General features: G+C 41.6%; 1 protein-coding gene across 5 annotated transcripts in view; it reads right to left on the reverse strand.

Annotated features, from left to right (window-relative positions):
• The window catches only part of CAST (calpastatin), a 219,759-nt gene that overhangs the window by 33,445 nt on the left and 159,093 nt on the right, over positions 1-27,221 (reverse strand). For 4 of the 5 annotated variants that reach the window (XM_077462352.1, XM_077462353.1, XM_077462354.1 and 1 more), the window contains 12 exons: positions 26,836-26,904; positions 25,086-25,199; positions 22,660-22,719; positions 22,215-22,307; positions 19,527-19,610; positions 19,395-19,442; positions 17,754-17,843; positions 17,141-17,200; positions 4,773-4,871; positions 1,667-1,747; positions 1,524-1,571; positions 188-295 (listed from right to left, as the gene is read on the reverse strand). In XM_077462352.1, the coding sequence (XP_077318478.1) occupies positions 188-295; positions 1,524-1,571; positions 1,667-1,747; positions 4,773-4,871; positions 17,141-17,200; positions 17,754-17,843; positions 19,395-19,442; positions 19,527-19,610; positions 22,215-22,307; positions 22,660-22,719; positions 25,086-25,199; positions 26,836-26,904 (954 nt within the window). The remainder of the gene's footprint in view (positions 1-187; positions 296-1,523; positions 1,572-1,666; positions 1,748-4,772; positions 4,872-17,140; positions 17,201-17,753; positions 17,844-19,394; positions 19,443-19,526; positions 19,611-22,214; positions 22,308-22,659; positions 22,720-25,085; positions 25,200-26,835; positions 26,905-27,221) is intronic. The other variant, XM_077462355.1, reaches the window with a different exon arrangement.

Raw genomic sequence — 27,221 nt, forward strand, 5'->3', positions numbered from 1 at the left:
CTCAAGATTACACAGGCATTGCTTCAAGTCGTGTCAAAGTTGCGGCAAAATCGTGTCAGAGTCACAGCCAGGTTCCCCAATTGTGAAAAGGGGCTCACTATATATTACTGCAGTATACACCTTACCACAATATTTTGCAACTTTTTATAAACTTATTAGTATAAAGATATATATCTCTATGGCTTACTTTGGGTGCAACAGCAGCAGGAGGAGCAGAGGGCTGGGCAGGCGAAGGTGGAGAAAATTCAAAATCCTTTGACAATTCATCCAATACATCCATGTCAGTCAGAGCTGGCTGCAATATGTAACATACAAACATTACATTATTATATTATTTTATTTCATTATTATAGTGTCTCAAAATAGTCCAAAGTATGCTGCAGCTGGTTTATAGATAAGCAAATGACACAAGTAGAATGTTTCCGCAAGAATATTTTTCCTGATCTTTTCATTTGTAATATGACTTTGCACTCTTTACCATTAAAAAAAATTATTTTATTTTTTTTTTTCATACAATGCTTTATGAAGTGTCACTTTTGTTCATTTCAAATAAAGTTGGTACAAAGAAAAAACACAGGGAGCTCTGTGATGAGCTGAAACGCGGATCACACCACCCCCTACTACCGAATCACTGCAGCCAGAACGGACAGCTGTCCAGGACGGTATGAACTAGCCCTTAAGTCCAGTATGGGATGGAAGCCCCATTTGGTTTTGGGACTGTGAATAGGTTTTGAAGAGAGAGCTTGGAAACGTTTTTCTAAAGGAACTGGTATGACCACCTCTTGTGCCTGAAGTTGGTCACTAAATTAGCTTTCTTTTGGTCTTAAGCTGACAGACTGGAAGGCAAACAGGGGACAGAGACAGAAACTCATTTTAAATCCCTTTTCAAATGAGAGATATAACCCAGAGATCCAGGAACGTCCTCAATTCAGACTGGAGGAAACACCACAGTGCCCGCGGCAAACACCACAGGCCGGCCCCACCTGGTGTGATCTGGGTAGTAGGAGTCCCCAGGGTACTCACCGAGGGTAACTGATGCAGAAACTGCTAGATAATTCAGGGTGGTAAACCGTTATATCTTGACAGAAGTTTTAGAAAAAAATATTTAATGGCTAAAAAATTAAAATACTTTTCCAGAACAGAAAAGAGCCATCAACTAAGGGAAGCTAGCAAAAAACTGAAGTCTCACAGAGTAACCGGGGTTATATGAGTGCACCATTCTAGGGGTGGCCTAGCAATTTTTTTTTGCTAGAGTCTTATCACCTGAAGATAGCCTACATATAACCCATGGTTTAAGAATACAAGTTCTGTACTGTAGAATTAAAAGTATTGGAAATGTGCATACTTCAGACACCTAGGTTTGGAGGCTCATTGAATACCACGCAATAATGGATTTGAAGTTGGATAGACCAGCGCCTCACAGTGCCTAGTTTGCATTTACCCACATACTTCTACTAAATACCAGATGAAATACAAAACACCAACTACATTCCCTGCATCCAAAGACAAGATGTATTATATACCTCAAGTGTTGCTGCTGGAACTGGTAAAGGTTTACCGTGATCTTTCCCCTATGAAATACAATGTACATTGTTAAAAGGGACATAAGAACTCAGATATACATCTGAACAATAATTTTTATCCTGGAAATGCTATAAATACTCACATCGAGCAAGTGTCTGTATTCTGGGGGTATTGATGAATCTCTCTTGCCAAGTTCCTCCACGTATGTTGATTTAATATTTTCCTGGCAATAATAGGTTCCGAGTTAATTACTTAAAGGGTACCGATTACTCATACAGCAGGGGCAGACAGTTTGAATGAATAAAATTATCTAGGTCACCATCTTTAAGTAGGTTTGATCACGTTGGCCTATGCACATTTAGACCAGAAAGTGCAGGTCAAGTTTCTTTAAAGCCCAACATAAACCTCCATCACTGCCCCTACACCTCATTTTACTGCCCCCCCCCCATCTCCTTGGAGCATAACTGCTCCTCCATTTAAAAAAATAAAAATAAAAATCTGCATACATACCTTTTCTCCAGCAGTCCTTGGTCCAGTCACAAGATATCTCGGGTTCTTCTTCCCCCACTGTCTTCTGATGGCAGGGTCCTGAATGCTGTATTATTCTGCTGTAATTCCAAGGTGACTTGATGGCACCCTTGGCTCACAGAAAATGTATTGAATGATGCTGGGCAGCATCATTCAACCCAGAAGAGCAGCACCATCTAATGGCACAGAAGACTTACTGCAGAGATCAGCACATAGGGTAAACTGCTCAGCAAAAGTTTAATTTTTTTTTAAACATTTTATGGGTACTGAATTTTTATGCTAGAGTTTATATTTTGCAGCTCAATGAGGGAATTTTATCAAGACTGGAGCAGCCACAATCTGAAACATGTAAAATGGCAACCAATCTGGATTAAAGTCCCACTTTTAAAAACTGTGAGCAGACAGACTCTTTATTGCAGAAGAGACCTGCAATGTTTCTTCTGTAATAAAAGAAACCTACCTGCCTGCTTGCAGACTTCTTTGGAATTTACAATGATCAGTGTAAGCACCGCTAAGTTTACATTTCAGTACAGCGCACGTGTCGGGGTGACTGCACTCCTGCATAAGATGGCCGCATCCTGGCACCTAGAAAAAGCCAAGTAGAAGATGCCAGTGCCAGAAAGGAACAGTGAACCATTTAAAAGGAAGCAAGCACTGTATAACAGAGTTTAGCTTTGCTTTAACTGAACAAGACAGAAGCTGATTGGTTGTCATGCACAGCTGCTCCAGGTTCGATAAATACACCCAATGTATAATTTCTCTGCACAATCTATTGCATTTTTAGCCATTCTGTGGTAAACTAATTGGACGGTGCACTGTTAATTTTAGACTTCAGGTCCAGTGCCAAAATCCACAGAAACCAAATTTATTTTATTTAAGTCTGAAAGATAAATTCCAGTTAGTTACTAACTGCATCACTGCTTTTTCCTTTAAATATGTTGTTCTATGTTAGATTGAAATAAAAATAAAAAAATGAAACATAGCTGTCCACCTAGTTTGGGATAACTACATTTAATTTCTCACAACATGAAAAGAAACATGCAAATAATAGTAATATCCATAATGAATCAAAGTGAAAAAACAAACAAACAAAAAAAAAAAAAAAACAGCGACGGCCAAAAAACAGTACCTAACTAAAAACCTCTAGTAAACCCTTCAGCATGGCATTTTTCAAGGCAGGATTCCTGATGAGATAGCAGTGGACCGTGCCTGCCTAATGTATGCTTAAAATGGCCGCTCAGAAGCCAGCATCACAATGTGACGAATGAGGAGCTCAATTAGGGGACAGAGCGTTGTCACCCTATAATAGAAAGTGCATGAAAGAACCCTCATATCAGGTTCACCAGGTATTTTAATGAAAGCTGAAGATTTACAAAAGATTGACATTTATTTCTGAAATTGCATTATCATGTTCAAGCTTATGAGATTGACCAGATTTACATATGCTTTACGTTTCTGAGAGAAAACAAGTTGAAAAACAAAGTGGACAAACCTCTGACAATGACAATGCTAAGAAGTCTCATCTTTGCCTGTATAAAATGTACAACTAGCAACTGTCTCAATCCTTTTTTTCAAATTCAGCCAACAGCAGAAGGTCATGGTGTTTAAATATGCAGAGTATTTCCAACAATTATAAGAAACTGCAGCTCTCAGAAATGCAATTTGCACTCTGATTCTACTAGCCTCAGCACTGTAAATCATTCTACCATATATACGGACCAGTTCAGCAGAAACTGGCTGGCTTTCAGTCTGTGTGTTCCACTGACTGTTCAACAAAAGCCAGTCTAGAGATCAGTTTTCTGTCAAATGGTCATGCTGCAAAACCAGCATCCAATCAGAGCTTGCAGTAAATGCTAATCTGTTTATTCTGGTGGAGAAAAGGAGGTGGGGGGTACACAGCAGAAGAGATTCCCACATCAACATTGTTTGTGCTGATGCAGGGAGATCATTTAATGACTGCCGAGGTTCTTTACAGATTACCACATTTAAGCTCAAAGAAACCGTTTTTTCAGGTAAGGTTTTGTTGAGTTTGTTTAATATTCTGGCAGATTCTGCCAGCCCCAAATGGAGATCTCTGCATTAACTTGTCAAGGTATGAACATTTACTGCAGTCGTTATGAAGGGTTCCCACTAAATGTTATTCTCCTCCATAAGGCTGGGTTCACACTGCTGCGGGGGGAGATCCGGATGTGATTCGCACCGCAAATCACATCCGATCTCCGTAGCGATGCGAGTACAGCCATACAGATAGTATGGCTGAATTCGCATCGCTCCCGCAGCAAACTCGCACGGGACCCTTTTTTTGGTCCGCAACAGAATCGGATCGCATGGGGGTTCACACCATGCGATCCGATTCCTGTGCGAGTCGGCAGATCACACTGCGATATGCGGACGGATCTGGGGGTGTCATTAACATATCATTGACACTCCCAGCCGTCCGCATAGGGCAGTGTGAACTGCCGGCGGGAGGTGTGCGATGCGGGAAAACACCGCGGATTCGCGGCGTTCCCGCATCGCAGCGGTGTGAACCCGGCCTTAAAATGAAAACAGCAGATAGTGAGAACATCTCCATGGCAGAAAGATGATCAAAAGGAGGAAGAGTAGGACCCCAAAATGGACAGAAAGTGATAGACAAGATACATGCAAATCCTTAGCTGAGGTCCGACTGAAATATCAGTTTTTGGTACATCAATAATGTGCATTAGAAAGCGGTCACTTACTATTACTTCTGGACCTGTATATTGTGGTGATTCGGGTACATTTACTGGGGGACCCTCAAGTGTGCCCATAAGTGCATCTAAAGCTTCATCTGATAAGTCCTAATGAGAAAAAAAACAGGATCAAAATATAAAATTATATATAATCTACGCAATCTTAACAGCTTTATGATAGGAACTGCAGGGACAATGGCAAACAATACAACTCAAAACCCTATAACACGGCTTGCACTACAAGGTACAAAACATTCTAGTCCTGACCACCTGGTTAAAATCAGCTAGGCCAAATCAATGCATACTTAACCACTTTCAGACCGGACCATTTTGCTGGTCAATGACCAGAGGTCTTTTTACAATTTGGCACTGCGCTGCTTTAACTGGTAATTGCGCGGTCATGCAATGTTGTACCCAAACAAAATTTGCGTCCTTTTCTTCCCACAAATAGAGCTTTCTTTTGATGGTATTTGATTGCCTCTGCGATTTTTATTTTTTGCAATATAAACGTAAAAAGACCGCAAATTTTGAAAAAAAATGATATTTTCTACTTTTTGTTATTAGAAAAATCCAATAAACTCAATTTTAGTCATACATTTAGGCCAAAATGTATTCAGCCACATGTCTTTGGTAAAAAAAAAAGTCAATAACTGTATATTTATTGGTTTGCGCAAAAGTTGTCACATCTACAAACTAAGGTACGTTTTCTGGAATTTACGCAGCTTTTAGTTTACGACTGCCTATCTCATTTCTTGAGGTGCTAAAATGGCAGGGCAGTACAAACCCCCCCCCAAATGACCCCATTTTGGAAAGTAGACCCCCTAAGGAAATTGATAAGTGGCATGTTGAGCCCATTGAATATTTTATTTTTTTGCCTCAAGCGATTGAATAATGACAAAAAAAAAATTATTATTTTTTTTTTACACAAAGTTGTCACTAAATGATATATTGCTCACACATGCTATGGGCATATGTGAAATGACACCCCAAAATTAATTCTGCTGCTTCTCCTGAGTACGGGGATACCACATATGTGGGACTTTTTGGGAGCCTAGCCGCGTACGGGGCCCCGAAAACCAAGCACCGCCTTCAGGCTTTCTAAGGGCGTAAATTTTTGATTTCACTTCTCACTACCTATTACAGTTTTGAAGGCCATAAAATGCCAAGATGGCACAAAACCCCCACAAATGACCCCATTTTAGAAAGTAGACACCCCAAGCTATTTGCTGAGAGGCATGTTGAGTCCATGGAATATTTTATATTTTGCCACAAGTTGCGGGAAAATTACAAACTTTAATTTTTTTTTATTTTTTTTTTCACAAAGTTGTCACTAAATGATATATTGCTCACACATGCCATGGGCATATGTGAAATGACACCCCAAAATAAATTCTGCTGCTTCTTCTGAGTACGGGGATACCACATATGTGGGACTTTTTGGGAGCCTAGCCGCGTACGGGGCCCCGAAATCCAAGCACCGCCTTCAGGCTTTCTAAGGGCGTTACAGTTTTGAAGGCCATAAAATGCCAAGATGGCACAAACCCCCCCAAATGACCCCATTTTGGAAAGTAGACACCCCTAAATTTAGGGGTACACTAGTGAGACTAGGTAATAAATGGTGGGTGCCCTGAAACTATAAAAAAATAACTAACCAACCAGCGTCACCTGTAACAGTTATATGGTGATCACTGGTGAAAGGGTTAACTAGGGGGCAATCAGGGGGCTTTATGCGGTAGTATATGGGGGTCCCTGGCGCTATAAAAAGCTGCGGCGAACCTAAATACCTACCTGCCTAACTAGCGTCACCTGTGACACTAATACAGCGATCAGAAAAACGATCGCTTATTAGGCTGGGTTCACACTGGAGCGATGCAGGAACGCCACGAATCCGCGGCGGGTTCCCGCATCGCATGCCTCCCGGCGGCAGTTCACACTGCCCTATGCGAACTGCTGGGAGTGTCAGTGAAATGTTAATGACACCCCCAGATCAGTTCGCATATCTCAGTGCGATCTGCAAACTCGGATCGCATGGTGTGAACACCCATGCGATCCGATTCTGCTGCGGACCAAAAAAAGGGTCCCGTGCGAGTTTGCGGCGGGTGCGACACGAATTCAGCCATACTATCTGTATGGCTGAACTCGAATCGCACAGAGATCGGATGTGATTTGCACTGCAGTGCGGTGCGAATCACATCCGTTCTCAAACCGCTGCAATGTGAACCCAGCCTTAGTGACACTGGCGACGGGGGGTGATCACGGGGTTAAACCTTTATTGGGGGGGTTAGGGGGGTACCTTAGAACTAAAGGGGGCTAACCCTAACTGCCCTAACAGTTATTACAGTCACAAATGACACCCGCCGGGTGATCAGGGGGTTAAACCTTTATTAGGTAATAAATGGCGGGTGCCCTGAAACTATAAAAAAATAACTAACCAACCAGCGTCACCTGTAACAGTTATATGGTGATCACTGGTGAAAGGGTTAACTAGGGGGCAATCAGGGGGCTTTATGCGGTAGTATATGGGGGTCCCTGGCGCTATAAAAAGTTGCGGCGAACCTAAATACCTACCTGCCTAACTAGCGTCACCTGTGACACTAATACAGCGATCAGAAAAATGATCGCTTATTAGGCTGGGTTCACACTGGAGCGATGCGGGAACGCCACAAATCCGCGGCGGGTTCCCGCATCGCATGCCTCCCGGCGGCAGTTCACACTGCCCTATGCGAACTGCTGGGAGTGTCAGTGAAATGTTAATGACACCCCCATATCAGTTCGCATATCGCAGTGCGATCTGCAAACTCGGATCGCATGGTGTGAACACCCATGCAATCCGATTCTGCTGCGGACCAAAAAAAGGGTCCCGTGCGAATTTGCGGCGGGTGCGGCGCGAATTCAGCCATACTATCTGTATGGCTGAACTCGAATCGCACAGAGATCGGATGTGATTTGCACTGCAGTGCGGTGCGAATTACATTCATTCTCATAAACCGCTGCAATGTGAACCCAGCCTTAGTGACACTGGCGACGGGGGGTGATCACGGGGTTAAACCTTTATTGGGGGGGTTAGGGGGGTACATTAGAACTAAAGGGGGCTAACCCTAACTGCCCTAACAGTTATTACAGTCACAAATGACACCAATGCAAAAAAATAAATAAAATGCAATTGGTGTCACTGTGACTGGGGGGGCAGGGGTAATTGGGGGGGTGATCGGGGGGTGAAGGGGGGGTGTGAGTGTGCCTGGCATGTTCTACTGTGTAGTGTCGTGTTGGTGCAACTCACCGATCCTCTCTCCTCGGTGCCGGAACGAAAACTACCGACACGGAGGAGAGATTACATCACTTCCTCTCCTGTGTTTACATTACAGGAGAGGAAGTGATGTCACGGAGCATTTTTATTCGTCGGGAGCGATCGCGAGGGGGTGGCCATGAATGAATGGCCGCCCCCTCATCCCCGATCGCTCCCGAACGAATACCGACCGCCGCAGGCACCGGGGGGGGCCCGATCGGGCCCCCCACCCGCGGGAAGGCAGGGACGTATATATACGCCCATATGCATGCCCGTGCCATTCTGTCGACGTATATCGTCATGCGGCGGTCGGCAAGTGGTTAAGAAAGACTTGGGAATCAGAATGGTTCGGGAGATGGGAACTTTGCATCTTAAGAAGTGAGTGATGAGCTTGGCACAGTAATGCATTACACCTTCAGGGTGTATGCCAACACAGCGGACACATTATGTTATTTATGTACACTATGGTTAAAATCATCTTTTCAACAAGTGTCATTTTTTTTTAGGCAACAAGCACATCTCATCATCACTGGATCATTTTATTTCATCCACTGAACATTGGCCCTGTGGGATCACAGTACCGTCGCTTGGACAATTTTGGCCCCGATAAAAAATGATTCACTATGGGGTCCATTTATGAATTCTTTCTCACGAGTCATACAACTTTCACCCAGGATTCACACATTTGCCTAATTGGAAATGGCAAAATATGTGAGAATCCTGGATGACAGTTGTGTGAATATTGTGCAAAAAAGTATAAAATGACCTCCTAAAGGTTTGACTGTTCAACAAAAGCCAGTTGTGCAAATGATTATGGCAGGGGTAGGTGTAATAATCCGTGCTTTAAGAGATGGAATATTCTCCCAAATGTACCGACTATGAAACAAGATTCTGCTCATTGCTACCAAAGCACTGGTGGATCTTGATAAGTATCTGGTACAAGAAGATGTAGCATTGTGGCATTATAAGAAACATTTTCAGACATTAGCCCTTCATATTTGCATCATAACTGCCTGCTGAAGCAATACATTTGCAGATTCAAGGTGTTATGATTGTAATTGTCATACATTTCTTCCATCTTCGTTTCCTCCTCAGCTTTCTTAGCATGCAGTATGACTCACACAGGGTGTGGTTTTATATTGAGAAATGTATTGTGAGATGCTGGATACACTATTACTGATCTGGGCAGATAGGCTGAAATATACAAGCTGTAATACTCAGATGGCAACAACAAATCTGGAAGTATCTTTCATTAACAAGAATACAATATACCGGTAATGTCTAAAGATTAATTGTTGCATCCCTGCTAAAAAAAAAAAAAGTCACGAAGTGTTAAGCACACATAAAAAGTAAAAAAACAAAAAAACAAAAAACGTGTATATATATATATATATATATATATATATATATATATATATATATATATATATATATATGAGCTGCAACTAACGATTAATTTGTCTGTCGACTAATCTATCGATTATTTTTTTGATTAGTCAACTTTTTAAATAAATCTAGTGGGTTTTTTTTTTTTTTGATTAGCTAATTAATCCTTGGGATAACCTTACAAAAAAAAAAAAGATAAAAGAACATAACTAGTACATACATATATATAGTATATATAAGTATGTACTTATATTCTTACCTTTTTTTATGTACTTATTTTTTGTAAAGTTAAGATAAAAGAATATGAAAAAATATATATATATTCTTTTATCTTAACTTTATATTTTCTGTTCAGAAGTTCATGAATGTTTATAATTTATTTTTTGCAATGTTTTCTTTTTTTAAGGGGGAGGGTGTGTGAGGACAGTGTCAGTGTGTTTTGTTTTTTTATTAATATTTTTTACAATTTTTTTGCAATTTTTTTTTTATCAGCCCTGTTGGGGGGGGGGGGGGGGGCTATGGTGCGATATCAGGGGTCTTAACAGACCTCTGACATCTCCCATTTGAGACAGGGAAAGGGACTGGGGACAGAGATTCCCCAGTCCCTTTCTCTGCAGCCTCTGCTGCACTGATAATGAATGGAGAGAAGACAGCGGCTTCTCTCCATTCATCAACTGAGACATCGTAATCACAGGCGGTTACAATGTTTCAGTTATGTGAATGGACAGAGTCAGTGGTTACTGACTCTGTCCATTCTGAAAACGAAGGAGCCGGGTTTACCGGCTCCTATCTCCGCTCTCCATGCTGAGATACCGAGGGGGGCAGCAGCATGGAGGGGGAGAAGAGAGAGGGGGACAGCAGCACGGAGGGGGAGAAGAGAGAGGGGGGCGGCAGCATGGAGGGGGACAGATGCACAGAGAGGGAGAAGAGAGGGGGACGGCGGCACTGAGGGGGAGAAGAGAGGGGGACGGTGGCACGGGGGGGAGAAGAGAGGGGAACAGTGGCACAGAGGGGGAGAAGAGAGGGGGGCGGCGGCACGGAGGGGGCAGATGCACAGAGGGGGAGAAGAGAGGGGGACGGCAGCACGGAGGAGAGCGGGAGATACTGAGCACTGTGACGCATCGACGCCCTGCACGCACATCGACAGATATATACATCAGTAGCAGCAGGCAGCCACCGGTGTGTCATTCTCAGAAAAAAAAAAAACGATGATCTAAAGCTATCAATCAACTCCAAGCAGAAAGTAACTGCATCTGCAGTCTTAGAAAGCATTAAAGTGGTTGTAAACCCTTACAAACCACTTTGACCTACAGGTAAGCCTAGATTAAGGCAGTTAGCAGCATGCCGCTGCTAACAGCGATATGCCGTTAGTGGCAGCTCCCATGCGCATGCGCGGGAGTGATGTCATCGCTGCTCTGGCGCTGTGAGTGGCCGAAGCAGCGACACCCGGAAGAAGATGGATGCTACGTAATACAGGGGACAGTGGTGACATCGCTGGCTCCTGTCTCAGGTAAGTGACACATAATGAGCTACTATGCGATGCATAGTAGCCAATTATGCTTTACCTTTGCAGGGAGACAAAGAGGAAGTAAACCCATCACCCAAAGCCGGACACATTTTCAAAAGTTCAGCAACGACCAGTTGAGATTCTAACCAACATGTCAGATTTTAAATGCAATTATTGGCAGTGGCAATAGCTGCGAGCAATAATCACTATGTTCTCCTGGCAGGGACAGCTCCCCGCAACCCCCTGCCAGATGAACACAATAAGTCTGTGGGAGGGACTCCTCCATCAACACAGATTGTGTTGATATGGAGAATCAAGTGATTTTCTCTCATACCAGCAAATACAAGGCCCTAAGCCAGGAGAGCTTGTGGTCTGGGAATCCAGAAATATTTTGCATTTTTAAAAGGCACTTCTCCTTGTTTAGTTTTTGGGGTTGTTCAAATTGGTGACATTGATATATGTCCCTCAGGGTGGGACCTGGGCCCCCATACCCATTTTAAGGTCTAAGTAGAATATAAGCCAGCCAAATGGGGACTAGCAAAATTAACAAGTCAGTTCCCATAGACAGCAATGGTATTTGTTGTACAACTCTTGCTCATGTTAGGCTCTTTGATTTCCCCCGTTTGTCCCATCTATAATTTTGTAGCATGTTGGATGATGAGCTTAATTTTGGACAGGGGGTGGCTTATTTTGTGCTAGCTGCATTTGGGTTGGTCTGGGCATGCTTAGGGACTTTGGGGGGGGGTTGTGCTTTGTGTGTGAACAGGATTTTTCTGGGCATGCTCAGAGAGTGTGTTTTTGGGGTTAGTTATTTAAGGAAATCCTTAACAGGTGTACCCACTTTGAAGTAATGTCTACACTGGCATTTTGTGTGTTTCATGGACTGTACATAGGTTTGTGTGCTATGAGGCAATTGGAAACACATGTTATGTAAAGCTTGCAGATAGCATTCTTTACCTTGCCCTGAAAAGAGGCCGGATTGCTTGATGGTGTGTGTGTCAAGAGAGTACATTTGGGTCCTTATAGAGCAGTGGTTCTCAACCTGGGGGTCAAATGATGATTTGCCAGGGGTCACCGAATCCTGAGCTGTTCCTGAAGCCTGCACTGCTCTCCCAGCCTTTTTTCAGCCGCCCAGCAGGACTGTCTCTGGAGCCCATTCAGTTCACAGCATAGCTGGGGGGCAGAGACTAAATGTCAGCTGACTGGTGAGGAATGTGAAGTGGGAGGGGCTGGAGGAGACCCTATCGCCTGATTCCAGCATAGGTGTCACTGCTACGAGACACCACAAAGTCGGAGACGCAGTGTGTAACACTACCTATGATTATAGTTTCCATTAAAAGTCCCCACAACAGTTCTCAGATGACCTTGCTCAAGAGCAACTAAGTTGGCTGATCAGAACTCCCCCCAAGCACTGCCACTGATCCCAACTCCCTGCCAGCACTGCCACTCATCCTATTCCCCTAACTCCTAACAAGGAGTAAGAGAAGGAATAAAAATAGAGAATACATGTAGGGGAGAGGAAAAGAGGGGGAGGAACAAAGATAAAGGGAGAGCAAGAATAAGAGAAAACAAGAAATACGGCTAGAGAGCGGGATGGGGAAAAAAAAAAAGAAATTAGGATAGAGAGATAAAAGGGAAAGAAGGGAGAACAGAGTGGTACATCCTAAAATGTACCATAAGGGGTTTTAATACTGTACGAGTGGAAGGGACTCGGGGAGCGCTAAATGTCCGTGGGTTAGGGCCCAAATTACTTGTCTTGCCTTGGGTGTTGACAACCCATGTTATGAAAATAATTTTACTGTTAGGGGTCCCCACAGCTTGGGAAATTTTATCAAGAGGTCACGGCAATAGGAAGGTTGCGTAACGCTGTTAGAGAGTTTGTAACACCTGTATTTTGTCTTTTGTATTTTGTTTGCAAAACAGATGTGTTGTAGAGCAAGTTTTTTTAAACGTTTGTTTATTTTTTTTTGTGTGTGGGGGGGGGGGGGGGGGGGCGGTCAGGGAGATATTTTCCCTCAAATATTTTTGATGTTGTCAATGTGTGTTTGTAGGTTGTTAGTTTCACTTGGATTTAATTGTCTGTGCTGCATTATTTTGCAAAATCTTCTTCAACATGTTAGGCGCAGTCCTTTTAACGTCTGTTAATTTCCTCTATAAAATGGTCAGATCTCAAAAGCATATTCTGTTAGTGTCTCAAATTAACAAACGTGTTTTTTGCTCTCCTTGCTCTTTTCCGAGTCCTGTTTTGTTGACCAAGAAAATTTGTAGCAAATTTTTATGTTTTATTAATTTGTTTTGCAGATGCATGCTCAATCCAAGTAATGCATTTTAACCCCCCCCCCCCATTTTCATGCAACAGATTTCCCAGCTGCAGCTTAACTAGGCTGATTGGCATGGCAAAACAAATTTTTAAAAAAGCGCAGCGGTTCTCTGCCTCAGTCCTCGAGTACCCCCAACAGGCCATGTTTTGAGAATTTATCTTAGCTAAAATAGCTGTTCAAAATACCAAGCCACTGACTCAGATTTAAAGCACCTGTGCAAGATGAAGGAACACCTGCAAACATGGCTTGTTGGGGGTATTTGAGGACAGGGTTGAGAACCACCGATTTAGAGCAATGTGCTAAAATCTAGCTCAAGACAATCCTATTCTAATTGTGGGCATTTGAAGGAAACCAAGTGAGTGTTCAAACCCCTGCTTGCCTTTTTTAGTTTGGGCTTTGTGTCCCTTTTCTGAAAATTGGCTTCACTTCCTGTCACATAGCCAAACAGAAAGTGAGTATAAAACAAAACCAATATCTTTCCTTGGGGACACACAGGTCAATCTAACTAGTGTCCCCATTAAGCAAATTTCACTTTAGCACTTTGTTGTGTACATCCCAAATTATTAGGTATTTTGGGTTTATTAAAGGCAAATCCACTCTGCAATACAAGTGTACTCGCTGTAAATCTGTGGAGAAACACTGGTGATTTTATCATCCAATGATGTAGAAGCAAAGATGCATTTTTTTTTATTATCCTTGCATGTCCCCCTCGGATCTCCAGCAACTGCACTTGTAGTGCAAAGTGGATTTGCCTTTAGTAAATAAACCCCAAAGTCCAAGATACCTCATAATTTGGGGTGTACACAGAAAAATGCTAGAGCACAATTTACCTAATGGGGAAACTATTTAGATTGACCTGTGTGTCCCCAGGGAAAGACATTGGTAGGGTTTTACCCTCACTTCCCGTTTGGCTATGTGATAGAAAGTGAATCAATTTGAAGGAGAAGGTGGCAAAATTTGGGAGGTGTCTTCACCCTATTGGGGGTACAGACACCCCCAAAAACTGACAAGACTTCTAATTCCTCTGCACTCTATTCCCAAGCCAAAATAAGAAAGGATTTAATTTAGTTTAACTTTGCAAAGAAACATTCCTTAACTGTGATGCATGTCAATGGCTCATTTAGACTTTGTTTAATAGAAAAAAACAGTTTCCTTTCATGATAAACATTTGTTAGTCCAGTCCTGAAAATCTTCATCTGCATTACTATTCATTTCCATAAAAATTGGGTTCCTGCAGCTAGATGAGCGGTCGCTGTGTATGTGAGATGCACAACTGCTGTGTGCACAGAGGTATGTACCCGCAGTCCAGGGCCAGGACAAGGGGTGGTCAGGAGGGACGGCTGCCCCTGGCACAATGGTTTATTGCAGGGGTAGGGGGCCACCCTGACCCTAACCCTAAGGGAAAGGGGGCGCAGTTTGGCATCTTTGCCCTGGGCACTAGATGAAATTGTCCCGGCACTGCGTGGTGCATATCTGGTAACCAGAAGCAGTGGCCAGCACACAGGAGTGACATCACGTCCCTCCAGGAAGTTGCTTGTACTGCTGCTAATTTCTTCCCACCACCATAACCCTTTCATTGTTCTCTCAGGAATAGATGATCCTTATTTGAAAATTAAGATTTTTTTAATTTATTTTTACATGGGGTGAGGTTTGTGTGTATATTGTTTCCTGCTTCAGTGTTTGTGTGTGTATATATAATCTCTATAGGTGTAGGTTCTTGTGTCCACCAGCAGAGAGAAGTTGGGTAGATGCCACACCCCCAATTCTGGAGGCATAATAATGGTCTAGCACAGGGGTCTTCAAACTACGGCCATCCAGTTGTTTAGGAACTACAATTCCCATCATACTTAGTCATGTCAGATTTTTACAATGCCTTATAGTATGTGTAGTTCCGCAACAGCTGGAGAGCTGTAGTTTGAAGATTCCTGATCACTCTAGCAGGTATTGAAAAAAGGTGTTTTTTCATGTGCCTTGTATAATGTCCAAGCAATATAGTTTGGAAAATACAAGTGGGTCATGGCACATCTACATTATAAATTTGCCACTTAAGATGGTCATGCACTATGCAATCTGATTGGCCAATCTCTGTACAACTTGATATTTAGGCAAAATAGCAAATAGGAAGACGCACTTGAACAATTCAAATTATAGGAAATCAAACAGGCTCTTGCACTGAATCTAATTTAGTTAAGATCTAACTGATTGCAGTGTATGGTCAACTTTAAAGATCAAGATCTGAAAATATTAATTTATTGGGTTTAGAAACAAGAAAAAAAAAACACATTTCAAAGATATACTAGAAGTGATAGGAATGAGAATAGAGAAGACCTACAAATTGCCTAACAAGACATGTCCAATTAGATGAGATCAATTGTATTGGGCGTGCGCCATTATCAATGAGAAAACCGCAGTTACCCTAGCACCAGTTGCAGTTTACATACAGTATGCAGAAATTTATTATCGCTATCAATGTGTGCCGGTTCGTACGTTCGATTAATGACTTTTCCAGCGCAACAATTAATGTATGGACTGGTGCAGTGCTTTTTAGTAGATCACCCCCATAGTGAGTTTTATGAAGTTGTAATTATTGGTCACAATTTTTTTGAAAAAGAAGAAATGTAATAAAATGTATTTTTCCCCACATTTTTTTTAATTTATTTTTTACATACTGTCACCAGTGCAGTACAGCATCATATGATGGATGTGGTGGTGATCAGGGACACCAACTGGTGACAGTATATAAAAGAAAAAAAAAAAAAAATAAGGAAATCCCTTTTTTTTTTTTTTTTTTTAGTTTTAAAAATTGAATAAAAAGTTAATATATTTTCTTTTACATACTTTCATCAGAGTAGTTCAGTGTCACCATAGTAACACTGTACTACTCCGGTGGGGGGGTGTTGAGTGATCAGGGATTTTTTTTCCCCCACACTTTTCTATTAGGCTGGGTTCACACTACTGCGGGGGGGAGACCCGGATGTGATTCGCACCGCAAATCACATCCGATCTCCGTAGCGATGCGAGTTCAGCCATACAGATAGTATGGCTGAATTCGCATCGCTCCCGCAGCAAACTCGCACGGGACCCTTTTTTTGGTCCGCAACAGAATCGGATCGCATGGGGGTTCACACCATGCGATCCGATTCCTGTGCGAGTCGGCAGATCGCACTGCGATATGCGGACGGATCTGGGGGTGTCATTAACATATCATTGACACTCCCAGCTGTCCGCATAGGGCAGTGTGAACTGCCGGCGGGAGTAATGCGATGCGGGAAAACGCCGCGGATTCGCGGCGTTCCCGCATCGCAGCGGTGTGAACCCGGCCTTACAATGAAAATCATTGTAATAGCAACGTTTTAAACTGTCATGAATGAGTTAACTCATGACAGCTGTGATCTCTGCTTGGCTACAGCTAATCACATGGTACAGGGTGCTGCGATTGTCCCAGGTACCATATGATGGCTGTGAGGCAACACAGCTGATGAATTCATAATAGCTTTGTTAATATTGTTGATATTGTCATCACATGATCACCGGGTCCAAAGTACCAGGTTCTGGTGGACACAGACAGCGGTTGTTGGGGGATGCAGCACAGAATTCCCCTTAGTCCGAGCAGGCAAAATTACGCACATACATGATTCTGCCTGCACGTGCTGCCCAGCCATAGTACATGCATTGTGGCTGGTCAGTAACTGTTTAAAACATCTTTGGGTGCTATTTTGAGATTCTATGTTGTGCTGGTGATATATGCTTTTGGCTTCTAACACATCTAGCTGCCTCCTCAGTACATGAAGAATTGACTGTGGCCAGTCACAGACCATAGTGCATATGAATTGGGCTAGCAAAAACAGGCACATGAAGTAGTAAACAATATTCTTACAATAGACTGGGGCTGTGAAGATGCAATAGGAGCTGTTGACGCCTTCTGTGCTTCTTTTTTCTGCCACAAAAAGAATTTACGATAAATGTTTAATGAAAAAGAATTACAGTGCAACACACATTAACATAAATATCTAATGTTTTCATATTCCTATGAGGGTCATTACTACCTCCAAAAACTTATACCAGAAGAGGTCTCTTTCCTTGTTAGACTCCTACAGATAACAGCAAGCATGCAGATCATATGGCGCTTTCCCAAAAATGTTGACGAAATGTGCATAACAATAATTTACGTCCAAAAATATGATATAGTAATGTGCTGTGCAGACGGTAAAATTATCTTCATTAAAAAACCAAATCACTGTATGTGGGTTATAGGCATGTGAAATGCCCCTCTTTAGAGCCAATACAGCACACAAGATAATAATGATTTCTTTGCGCATTTGGGTGGCAGCACAAAGTTTTCAGCTCACAGCTCATGTATAGATTTATTTGTATTCAAGTAATTATGTGCTGAAAGAAATGTGTGTGCTGTCAATTCTTACTTCTTTCTCTATATTTCTTACAAAGTTTAACAGAAATTTCACCAGCACACAAAAGAATCGCATCGCTACCTCTAGTTTTGGCTTCTTCTCTTCAGGTGGCGCTGGACTGCTGACAAACTCAGATGACATTGCTGCAATGAGATCATCATCGCCTAAATCCTATAAAAACAAAAAGATACATAAATAATGCAAATAATCCAGGCAAATATTACACTTTCTTACTTTATGCACTGGCAAGACTGTCAGCATTATTTTTTTTAAAGTTAATCATTTTATAAACAAATGTTTTATTTATTTCTATTATTTTTGTTAACATTTTATATAAATAGATACATATTTAATAGTTTATGTATAGCTCAGCACTAGCTTTGCAAATAATCTTTAAAGCATAGTTCCGCCCAGATATTGAACTTCCGCTGATTGTATTCCTCCAGCTCTCCGACACCTTTCACGTGGGAGCATATACCTGGATTTGACATTTGCAGGGAAATGTCGCTGCACAAAGTCGCAATGTCCGCCCCCCCCCCCCCCCCCCCACTGTCTTTTGGGAGACACACAGGTCTCAGAAGACAGCAGGGACCATTCCGAACGTGCAGCGCGACCCGCGCATGTGCAGTAACGAACCAGGAGTGAGGCCAAAAGTCTTCACTACCTGGTTCCCTTACCAGGAATGGCATGGTAGCAGCACCCGGGAGTCGATCCAAAGATCGGCTAGGGTGCTGACATTGTGGGCCCCTGGATAGGTAAGTGTCCATATATTAAAAGTCAGCAGCTACAGTATTTGTAGCTGCTGACTTTCAATTTTTTTCCACAGGCGGAACGCCGCTTTAAAATGCATCTATGCCAAACATTTCATTTTAGTACAAGATAGAACAGTAGACGGATAAATCCACATGTCAAATATTTTTTGCATTGCTGTCTGTGTCCCTTTGGGAAAATTTCACTAAACTTCCTGTCTAAGCCCTTGTACACACGGTCGGAGAATCCGTCAGAATGTGTCCTATCGGACCGTGTTGTCGGATAATCCGACTGTGTGTGGTATGCATCGGACTGATTCCGTCGGAATATCCTTCGGACCCAATTTTCCAACTTGTTGGAAATATTTCCCGACCAACTGGGCCGATCGGACATACTCCGATCATGTGTAGAGAATTTTGATCGGACCAAGTGCCACGCATGCTCAGATCAAATTCCTACATCAAAGCTATTGGCTACTAGCCTGAATGTAGTCCCATCGTAACGAAATTACGTCATCACGTTCTGAAAGATCGTTTTTTTCGACAACTTTGTCCGACCGTGTGTATGCAACAGTTTTGGACAAAATCCGATGGATTTGGTTGTCGAAATCTCCGACCGTGTGTACAGGGGCTTAGAGGACCAGCAGTGCATCAAGAATTCTCTCCAAGACAGTTGTCAATGGAACAGATGTTCCCATTGAATATTTCGGTTTTGGCAACAACTGTAATATGCTGTAATTTCTAGGCACCTTCTGTTCTTGTCACAATAGTCACTGATATAAATATAAGTTGGTGAATATTACCAGCACGGACACAGATAGCAAAAAAATAAAAATAAAATGTAAACTTCACCATATCCAAAACACAAAACCTATAAACAAAATATATGCAAAAACACCTTACATTCCTTTAAACAACCACAAGATTTCACACACACACACAAAACACAATTTTAATTTAAAGTAAAAGTCACCTCTTCGGCTGCTTTTGGTGGGGGTTCTGTAGGCTTTTCTCCTTTACCCTACAAGAAAGGTTCAATATTGCTTGTGATTACATGATTAATTGCAGTTAGGATCTTTATTATTTTATCAAAAAACAATCTTACATCCAGTAGATGTCTGTATTCTGGTGGGATTGTGGATTCTCTCTTTCCCAGTTCCTCTACATATTCTGATGTGGCAGGAGTGTCCTTATATAAAAAGAAAATGAAAATCCAGTGAACTGACATGCTTCACAGTTTCATGGTGACATCTTCTGATTTGAGAAATCTGTCAACTCAACTATGAACAGGTAGATAGAGTAGAGATGAAATTCACATGTCCAAGAAGCCAACAATCCCCATGTTCTTACAACATTTATAGTGTATGAATATACTGACATTTTTCAATTCAAAAGTCACAAATGACAATAAAAATATTATAATGATATACACCTATTATTTATGACAAAAACCCATGGTCCCGTGCCAACAAATCGAACATGTAATTAGGATTTATCAAGGTATATTACATTACTTGCCTTGCTACAATATAAGCAGGTGTATGCAAGCATGAGCTATAAACAGACCTCAGGCACATTATTATCTTCTAATTATATATATTTAATTAAAATACATTTTAAATGCAATGAAACAGCAGACAGAATTTACTATTTTCACTTCAGAAGTAATAATGAGAGCTGTAATTTGCCTACTATAGGTTACTTTACTTTGCTATTACTTTAGAGAGGTGGAACTGAACATAGAGAGAAAGAATCCTTAACTATATAATGATGAAGTTGGATTTCTGTTTTGTCAGCGAGGGGACTGGATTTTAGGTGTGCGTTCTGCTGCTGTTTTGCAATTGGACAGTTCTGCTTCCAGTAGACATTCTTTCTTGTGTATGCCTGCCCTCAGCTGTTCTTCATTCCCCACCATTTATGTACTAGTACACTAAAACATTGTATTACCTTTCCACCCTCACCCCCAGATTAGTGACCTCTACACTCCAACCTACATACCTCTCCAATACTGTCTCGCAAGTGTTGTACACCCCTGTCCTGCAACCGACAGCTTCACACTACAACTCCCCCCAGGTGACATATTCCCCTCCTCTTCAGGCCTTTCCCTGTTCCAACACCTCCACATTTGAATGCAACATGCCCCCCCCCCCCCCAATCCAGCACTGTCCCACAAGTGTGTAACTCCCTTGCAGCTTACTGTTTTGGGCAGAAGTTTTTGCCGATATGTCGGCAGAGCTCCATCCAGCAGGCCACCGATATTGGCAAACTTCACTCCCACAGAATACTGTTGAGCTCCCAGCACTCTAAGACTGGCTACTAAAGCTTCAGGGCAAAGCTTTTGCCCACTCCAAAATACTCTATGAAAGTGGCTTCCATAGCTACAGGATGGCTGTCAAAGAAACATCGCTTAGCAAACTGAACAGATGCTCTGCCATTGCTATGTACAGGGACGAGCTTTCAGGTCGGTGGCCATCCTGCAGTGAAACTCAATCAGGATGTTGAGCAGGAGGAGACCAGTGAATTGCCATTTACTGATCTCCACTGCAACCAGAAAATCTGCAAATACTCACTGCAGAGCATTTGAATGTTCTCGCTTTCAGGCTGCCCATACACTGAGCCAGTTAATATATAAGATTATACTGTGTGCCACTGTCATACCTTATTCCCACCTCTGTACAGTCTCCCTCACATTGAACACTCTGCCCTCCTCTCTTGCACATGCTTCCTCATGCCAGACCCTCCACACTCCTTTTCTTTACCTACAGCTCGCTATAATACCCTCCCCAATCCTGTCATGCACATGCTGCATGCTCTCAAACCCTTCGCACACACCTCTCCTGCACATATTGCCTGCTGTCATACCCTCCGCACTCCACATATTATACCTTTTATTCCCCGCTCCTATACTGTCCCCCACAATACCCTCAACACTCCTCTCCTGTAAATACTGCCTGCTATCATACCCATTGCACTCCTGTACATACTCTCCCCACTGCCAGAACTTCATGCTCCTCTCACTGTCAGATCCTCAACACTTTTTTTGGGGGGGGGGGGGGGATTTTTTGCAGTATCCTTAACCTTGCCTTTTCTGAAACAAGCACATTTTAGCGAATTTCTATAATATACACTACTGTGCAAAAGGTTTAGGTAGGTGTGAAAAATTGCTGTAAATTAAGAATGCTTTCAGACACAGAGTTGTTATTAATTTTCATCCCTTAAAAAATGGAAAGTAAATGAACAGAAAAAAAATCCAAATCAAATCCATATTTGCTGTGACCACCCTTTGCCTTAAAAACAGCATCAGTTATTTTAGGTACACTTGCACACAGTTTTTTAAAGAAACTCAGCAGGTAGGTTGTTCCAAACATTTTGGAGAACTAACCACAGATCTTCTGTGGATGTAGGCCACAGACAGTCTGTTTTGAAATATTTACCTGGGAGACAACTTGCTTATGAAATATAAACTACCTTGTGTCTTGTTGCTGTGCTCGGTCTTGTCATATTGTATGACCTGTGACAAGAAACAGTCTTCCACAACCTCACCTTAGCAGCAGAGTTTGGCTGTTATTCACCCAGCATTTTTACTTTATAGCATCATCACACCTGCCTAAAACTTTTGCCCAGTACTGTTACACATACATATATACTACTATAATATATACTGTTTATTACTGACCTTACAAGCTTGATTTAGAAAAATAGTTTTTACATTTGCCAGGTATGCTGCAGTTCTATCACCCTTTTTAACCCAATTGCTAGCATTTAAAGTTTACAAATCCAAAAATCTACTTACAGCGATCTCTGGTCCAGTGAATTTTGGAGACTCTGGAACACTTTCTGGTCCTCCCAAAGAATCAATTAACAGATCTAAGGCATCCTCCTTTTCCTACAAATCAGAGACACGGGCAAGATAATTAGCAACACAGACAAGAGCATAAAGACAACAGGCGTAACAAACAAAATGTCCCTCAACTAAAATGTACAAAATGTTAAAAGGTTAATATACACCCCTTTTCAGTACATTTAGTTAAATAACTATCAATGCTTTGCTCTCGTAAATCACTTTTTTATATACATTGTTTCACAGGCAATGCACTGCTCCCATGAAAGTCTGCTTAGATGTTTAGTGATATTTTAAGAGGTTATTCTTTATTTTACCCTGCTAAAATATCACCAACACTAGTTGCTGCAATGTAACATACTGCTCCTAAATCCCAAGTTCCCAGATTTGGCCCCACCTTGCTTGGAGTAGTAGCAGCAGAAATTTTATCCACACTCACTTTCTTTTCTTCTTTAACCTGTATAAAATAAAGGCAAAACGGTGAGAAAAATAAGGGGATCAGCACTCACAGGATCCAGAGATACTGAGTCACCTTTTCACTCTTAAATGAATATCCATTGCACAATGTCAAAAATACATTTGCTTACAACTATCAAATAATTATTGAATACAGAATTGTTATATGACACAGTTTTGCTTTTTCCTGCCATCACAGCTTTTTGTCCACAAGCTATTTTAGCCCCCTGATGATGTTAAATATAACAAAACGATCGTATGGATAATGCACACCACACACGCTGCTGCACAGATGCTTTTTTATTTTATTTATGACTGTTTGAAAGATAGCACTGGCTATAGTGTAGAGATTTACAGCCAGCAGCATTTTTTGTTTTATATGTAAGTGCACTGATTTTAAAATAAAACAGTTGAGACCATATTACACTATGAGGAGTCTCCCTGTTTTTTACCCATTTTAACTCTGAGGATTCATCCATCCATCCCATCTGAGATGGTGTGCTGGATCACCTTGTCACCATAAGGGGAACACAGTGATACTGGTGGGGGAAGATTTACGGATATTCATCTGAGGATCAGATATCCCAACAAGCGCTGAATGATCTTCCCGAGTAAGGAAGATTGCTGGTGATCTGGTAAGCCCCCCCCCCCCCCCCCCCATCTGATTTATGGTGAAGATGTCACAACGGTGAATGTCTGAGCACTGTGCCGTCAGGATTGATCTATCCAGTGTTGGACACTAGCATGCATGAATTGTTTGCACAGGGGCTCTTTAGTGATCAATTTATGAACTTTGCACTTTATGAATATAATATATTTTGCACTTTTGCATTAGGACATTTTTGGATTGAATAATATTTTGATTGGATTTTCTGTTCTCTTCAAAGGTTTTGCACTATGTCATACATGGCCATTTTATTTAGCGCTGCACTTTTAGGACATACAACCTATTTTGTTGCTCACAGATATGTCAAAGGGCTGCTGTCTGGATTACAACCAGTGCATGAAACACAACATGGATGTGAAGCATACAATGACAATTGTTGGATGGACATAAATGCAACTCTTTAAAACTAAGAAGAACTGCATCACAATGTATTATGTATTTCATTCCTAGCTTCCATTCATTCTGTTCAAACCGTTTATACTACTGCAAATCACAAGCTTATAGTGGGGTATGCAACATAAGTGAAATGCAATTGGTTTTATGCCCTATGCTCAGTCCATTCTGTTTCATTAAAGCTCTGTTCACAGTGCTATTATTTATTTTATATGTGTATAGCAAAATTGTACTTCTGGATAGAGTAGGAAAGGATAAGAAACCATGTCAAGTCTTTACTGTTGCTTGTGTTACTGCTAGGTAGATTCACCCCATCTATTCCTCACCTATCAATAAAACTGAAAATTAGTGAAATCCAAAATTTTAGAGTTGTCACCAGAACATGAGGCAAAGGTGAGTCTTCAAATGGAAACACCTGCTCTGGTGACAAATGTCCATGGGAGGTGTTCTCATCTCTTTGTATAGATTTCCTGGGACAGGGAGTAAAGGTACATTCTCTCCAACGAAGCACAGACAGCAAAAAATAAACTGAAAAGGGATATTAAGCCATCCCTTTTACCATCAAAAAAATTAAACAATGAACCTTTTATTATTATATAAAATCCACTGAAAATATAAATGCACAAAAAAAAAAAAATACACAAACACGCACACACCACATAGGTTTCCATAGGGCATACACATATCTGTGGAAACCCTTTCTATTCTTTTCAAACAGTGTTACATTTCTATCCCATCAGAAGAGGACTTGGGAACGTATGTGCTGTCGGATTCTGACAGATACACTGAAATCCCTGTGTGACGCACTTTTGTCTTTAAAGATGAGTGCACACAGTATAAAGATCAACATACATGGGAGGTGAACTGAACATAGACTTTTCCACAGAGGATACTGATAATAGCAGCTATGACAAAATATGGGGAATGCATAAACTAATACCTTGCTGGCACCACCTATTAAAAATAGTGTCAGAAATATTCCAAAACTGAAAGCAACTAAACCAAAAGCCTTGAGGTCACTTTTATTCTAACTGTTCTCACTTGGCAATAATTGGCTTACTAAAGTAGAACCAACAATTAATGAGGGAACATTATCCTTTGATCAAAATCCAACATAGCACAAAGGAATGATAATTAATTTCACCAAAATGTTATTCACTTAAAGGTTTTATTAAATTGTCTATTCTTAGTAGATGCTGGTACCTCAGCACACTTGTATGATATTAATAAAGAAGAGTTACAACTTAACGATCCATGATACATTTAATTTCCTCTACATTTTGCATAAAATATTTTCTGTACATTACCTCATCTTTAGGTTTGCTAGATGAAGCTACTGTAGCGGCACCTACTGCAGCTGCACCTACTGCAGCAGCACCAACTGTAGCGATAGCCGCTTTGCCAGCAACAGATGATGAGACCTGTGGAAAAGCAAGGGAAAAGTGTCAATAGGTTACAATTGTCAAAACAAAAATACAGAGGAATTTGACTACTATAGAAAGACTGTTTTGATACATAATCTTTTGATCGTGGTGGAAGAAGCTGCAGATTGATGTACTGCGGTAATACTGTATTGAAATGTATTGTAGTTGTGTACTGTATTATTTTTATTGCACTTTATTTACTGCAGTGTAGCTGGTTAATTTTATAGGATAAGTTCAACTTTATACCAAGTTAAAACTACATACCCCTATTTTGGACACATTGAAGTATATAGTGCATCCATTAGGGGCGCCAACCCCCCTATCCATGCATCTGGACCCCCCCGACAGATGGATTCCAATTAGGGTTTTTTTTTTTAAGCATGTGATTAGAGCCAGAGGCTCTAATAGGCTTCAAAAAAGGGTGGGCTCGGGGCGCAGAGCACTGCGCCCAAGCCCACCCGCTTGTGTGACAATACAGAATGAATATTCACCATTGTCACACTGATATTCCTCCCGGCCAATCAGGAAGTGGGTTGTGAGACTTGTTTCCCCAAATGGAGAAGGCATCCTATTGGCCTATGTGGAGGAAAGAAGAAGGAGGAGGAGGAGCAGGAAGAGGGAGGAGACGTACAGCCACAGTGATGTTGAGGAGACGCATAGGAAACCCGACCAACAAAGCCGGACACGGAGGAAACTGAGAACTGGGGGGGGGGAGGGGAGCATGTCAGTCTGAGGGACAGCACAGGGCGAGTAAGTTGGCGAACAGGTGAGGGCCGCTGATGGAGTACAAGCCGTCTCTGATATAGTAGCTGGCCAACACAGGGACTGAATAGTTCTCCCCTCCGACTCTCCCAATGGTCTTTTGGAATCCTCATTTGATCCTATTCACAGAGGAATTGCCACCTCTGGTCTCACTTTGATATATGCACCATTACTTTCAAAGGCCATAGCAGGTCAATGCACAGCATTTCAAAGACTGTTAGAAGAGGAGAAGGACAGAGGCACTACACAAGTCCTGGGTAGGCTGGCAGTGTAACATTTAAATATATTACATGTGGCTCAGGAAAAAAGGACCTGTAAAACATAAGTGCCATCAGTTTCTGACCGATTTAGTGAAATGAATAAGTGACTAGTGCTTTAAGCACCCTCTCTATAGAAATGCAGGGAAGCCCGTACAAAGATTTACACACATAGTGGTCAAACGGAACAGAGATTATTCCACAGAAGAGACAGATATAGCAGCTATGTCGTGATATGGTGAATGCATTAATTAAGACCTTGTTGGCATCACCTATCAGAAGGGTGTGTGTAACAGATAATCTAAAAAAATTTAAGCAACTAAACCACATGGCCTTAAGGTCATTTTGTTCTAACAGTTCTCACTTGGCAATAATTGACTTTCTAGAGCAGAAACTGAAAATTAATAAGGGAACATTTTCCTTTGATTTTAATCCAACCAAGGAATGATAATCGTTTTCAACAAAATGTTATTTTCAAGGTTATGTTAAATCATGGATTGTTACTAGGAGATGGCACCCCAGCACATCTGCATTGTAATAATGAAGAGTTACAATTTATTAATCCATGATAAATTTAATCTAAAAATGTAATTTAAATTAAATTTAAACATTACCTCTTCTTTAGGTTTGCTAGATGAAGCTACTGTAGTGGCAGCTGCTTTGCCAGCAACAGATGATGAGACCTGAGGAAAAGCAAGGGACAAGTGTCAAAAGATTACACCTGTCAATACAAAATACAGAGTATTCTAGAACGACTGTTTTCATGCATAATATATATTTGTAGTCTTCGCTTGGAAATGTGATACCCTAACTACCAAGGCTGAGGTGTGCCTTGGCCTAGCTGGTCAGTATGCCTGAAAGAAGGCAAAAAGACACGAATTTAGGTGTGATAAGAAAGCTTGACGAAGGGTAGGTAACAAACCGCAGAGCCCAGATGGCTACAGTATATGTATCCAGTATGTATTCGCTTTGACAGGAGGAAAACCACCATCCCATAACT

The sequence above is a fragment of the Lithobates pipiens genome, unplaced genomic scaffold, assembly GCF_037356315.1.
Source record: "Lithobates pipiens isolate NorthernLeopardFrog02 unplaced genomic scaffold, aLitPip1_a1.2 Scaffold_3, whole genome shotgun sequence".
Lineage (NCBI taxonomy): Eukaryota > Metazoa > Chordata > Amphibia > Anura > Ranidae > Lithobates > Lithobates pipiens.